The sequence below is a fragment of the Loa loa genome (assembly GCF_000183805.2).
Source record: "Loa loa unplaced genomic scaffold supercont3.296, whole genome shotgun sequence".
In the NCBI taxonomy this organism is placed as follows: domain Eukaryota; kingdom Metazoa; phylum Nematoda; class Chromadorea; order Rhabditida; family Onchocercidae; genus Loa; species Loa loa.
The window spans coordinates 71,638-75,328 of NW_018108476.1; the positions used below are offsets into that span (position 1 = coordinate 71,638).

A 3,691-nucleotide genomic window follows, 5' to 3' on the forward strand; every position below is an offset into this window, starting at 1 on the left:
TAATCCTTTTTATTTTGTTCATTTTTGAGAAATTTCAAAAACACTGCAAAAAACACTTTTTGAGAAATTTCAAAAACACTTTTAAAAATAATTTTTTTTTTAAATTTTAAAAACCTTGTAAATGGTTCACGTCGTTTTCGATGTTCTCGAATATAATCAATTAATTGCTTTTGAGTCCTACCTTGATACCTGTAAAGAAAAAAAACCCCCATTTATGGATTATTTAATGAATTTGAAAATATGCAATATTCATAAACATACTGAATAAGTATACTAATTAAATAGTTAAATAATGAAATTAGATAATTGAAATTTCTATAACTATTTATGAAAATTTTGAGCAAGAACTATAATTCTGCATAAAACAAAACAACACATATCTTATATTTTGATACTTCATCAATTAACTCATTTATCTAATAAAACCTAGTAATCTGACTGATTTGAGAAAGAAATTCCGAAGCGAACCTGAAAACGAAAAGCGGAATACCTGAAAGCGTACCTGAAAGCGGAACCTTTACTGAAGAAACGACCTTCACGAGTTTTTTTCACTGGTAATACTTCAATACAACGGAAGAATGTATGATGTTCGACGCATTTCTTCCAGAAATTTTTGCACTCATTTCTAGTTTCAAATAAAAATTCAATCGTTTCTTTATAAAATTGCTGCAAAATAAAGAGTAACTTCCTTGAATTGTATAAATTTCAATTTTTTTTCCCCCCCCCCCCTCCATATTATCACTATATTTTAATCTCTGCTCTAACTTGTACCTGATGTTCCGGAATGCATCCAACCGGAAGATTGTTAAAATATGGAATACAATTTTTGATAACTCGTAATAATTGAATGAATAAACTTTTGACTTAGCTTTTTTTTTTTTTTTGTACTACTTAAATTACAAAAAATCAAATTAAAATAATTTGATTTTCCATAAATTTATCCTTTTTTTTTCATATTTCTAAACTGGTTAAAATTTTAATGGATGGATTCAGAATTTAACAAGTAAAACATCGTTTTTTTTTCTTCTTTAAGAGATGATAAAGTCAGAAATTTGGTTTTTTTTTTGAGGAAGATAATCATACATGACTTTCCGGATGTAGCTTTATTAACAATTTACGACGTTTAAATGATAGCTTTCGAATTTTAGCCCAAGAGAATGTTGAAACACATTGAAGCTGATGGAATATTCGAATACCCATGTGAGCAATTGTTAAGCCTATTTCGGTACCTTCCACATCCTAAAAACTGGATTATTTCAGGGCAATTGAATATGTGAAATGCAAATTATCAATAGTTTTATCAAACTTCTGGATTGTTTTTCAGGTCTTATCACAAGTCTGATTATCTACGTGATAAAACACAATGGAAAATACATTCAAGAAGTTTGTTAATATCAGTCATTAAGTCTTATCATTATTTTGATATTTCATTTCAATTAAAATTTTCATTTAGCAAAAAAAAAAAATTAAACATACCTTAGCAGCATGTAACTTCACACCATAGTAGTCACAACGTCGTGCAGTTTCAAGAAGAGTTAAATCACTTTCACCAGGAGTCATACCACTGAAATTTTTATGGTTTTAATTAAAAGTTTAAAATTAACAGTTCAAACACGTATCAGATTACGTATAACACGTGTGTATTGTATCACGCGAGCAAAAGTAAAAACGCCAAACCAATCAATAAACAATGATTTATAATTACAACTATAATTAACTCATATCAATATTAATTATAATTTCTGGATAAATATCATTTAATTTTCTATGATGAATGATAAAATTCAATTCAATTTCTTTCATTAGAAGAGCTGTTGTATGTATTCATTTAAAATTTTGCTCGTAAAATTTTCAATCTTTTTTTTTCGAATTTTATTTCAACAAAAAAAATTAAATTTGCATATTTATTTTTTTAATAAAATTTTAAAATATATCAACATGCATACATTAGTTTTTTGTGATTTTCCATAACTTTTCGTTGAAATTCGATACTTTGATTAGGTATAAAACGTGCACTTGACAAATAACTATCATCAGGATAGTCTTCAGGTGCAAAATCACCACAATCTGATTGGACAATATATGAAGCTAGAAGAGCAGCTGTATTCTCATTACATAATAATTCACCCATTGCAAGATCACGTTTAATTTGCAAAGCAAATAAATACCTGAAAGATGAATGAAATTTAAATCGGAATTTTTCCGGAAAAGTTCTTCCTTTAATTAACAACATATGAATTATCAGGTTGCATCCATAATGATGAAAATAAAAGAAAATAGTACAAATTCAAATCTTCCAAAAGAAAAAAAATAAAAAATAAAAAAAGTGAAAAGAAAAAAAAAGCAAGAATGAAAAAAGAAAAGAAAAAGGAGTAATTATTAATTATAGATTTTGATATGATCATTGGTAAAGTGAATTTGTTAATTTCAATTTATCATTTTATCAGTAAACAAAAATGAAATGAACTTTGATAAGATATTTGATAAAGTCTAAGATATCGAATGAATGATCTGGCTTTTTTTTCTTTTTTAAAGTTAGAAAATTTCCATCAAAATCATTAAAATAACAAAATTGAAGAAAAAAAAACCTACGTATATTCTTCAACAAGATCTGCTGGATTTGGTGTGTAAAATTTGACGATGAAATAGAAACGAGCATCACTATGAGTTGTAGTAATTTGTCGTAAAATAGGCTTATCTTTATCTAACCAGCACTAAAAAAAAATTTGTTCCAAATTAGTAAACATATTTAATCAGTAAATGTTTAGAAAAGATACAAACAAAAATTAGTTAAATAATAGTTAAAATAATTAAATCTAATTAATTAAGTAACTTCATTTTTGAATATTTAATTATTATTATAAGCTAGTAAGTACGGTATGTAATAGTTGAGAAATTAAAATTAAAATTAAAATTAAACAAATCATGAAACATACGCGATTGCCATAGCAGTCGGTAAATTCAAGACTGAAATAATCACATTCCAATAAATTCAAATGACGGCATACTTCATCAAATAAAGCCTGTCCAAGTGCTTTATGCTGTAGTAATTAATTAATTTGAGTATGATTCATTCCTAATTAATTTTATTTTAATTGAATATAGTTCAGATTACAACTAAAATATTATCAGTTTTGACTGATAAATGTTTTGTAAACTGATCATATTTTGCGCTTTGATTGCAAATCCCAACAATTTAATTTTACTAATTTGATTAGCTTAAATTTAAAAACTAGCAAATAAAAAATGATGCTATCTTTATGTTTGTAAAAATTAATTTAAATGAAATACAGTATACTTACTCCTAAATGAAATACACCAACAGAATCGTCAAGCATACGAACTTTGATACACATCAATTTTCCACGACGATTATCCATCCCGGGTGGCGGGGGAGCACCAACTCCTTTTGGTATCATTCCGCTTCCCGGTCCACCCATATTTGAACTGTAATGCTATAGTTATCAAATTGAATGCAAATTTAAATTTTTTAAATTATTCATCGTTAATTGATTGATCTTTGAACTTTAGCATCCTATGACCTGAAATATATCATAATTTAAAAACATAAATCATTGTAGGAATTGAGCAATACTGTGAAATTCAAGTCATAGCAAAGTATAACATTGAGTTAATGAGGTTAAAGGTGAGTGAAGTGGTACACTAATTAATATTCAGCCATATTAAGCAT

General features: G+C 26.6%; 1 protein-coding gene across 1 annotated transcript in view; it reads right to left on the reverse strand.

Annotated features, from left to right (window-relative positions):
• The window catches only part of LOAG_18409 (FERM domain-containing protein), a gene marked incomplete at both ends in the record, with an annotated part of 6,468 nt that extends 3,028 nt beyond the window's left edge, over positions 1 to 3,440 (reverse strand). Inside the window, 8 exons of the mRNA XM_020451067.1 lie at positions 115 to 189; positions 503 to 666; positions 1,084 to 1,239; positions 1,477 to 1,564; positions 1,947 to 2,168; positions 2,593 to 2,714; positions 2,937 to 3,041; positions 3,303 to 3,440. Of these exons, the coding sequence (XP_020305185.1) occupies positions 115 to 189; positions 503 to 666; positions 1,084 to 1,239; positions 1,477 to 1,564; positions 1,947 to 2,168; positions 2,593 to 2,714; positions 2,937 to 3,041; positions 3,303 to 3,440 (1,070 nt within the window). The remainder of the gene's footprint in view (positions 1 to 114; positions 190 to 502; positions 667 to 1,083; positions 1,240 to 1,476; positions 1,565 to 1,946; positions 2,169 to 2,592; positions 2,715 to 2,936; positions 3,042 to 3,302) is intronic.
• Positions 3,441 to 3,691: the final 251 nt, after the last annotated feature.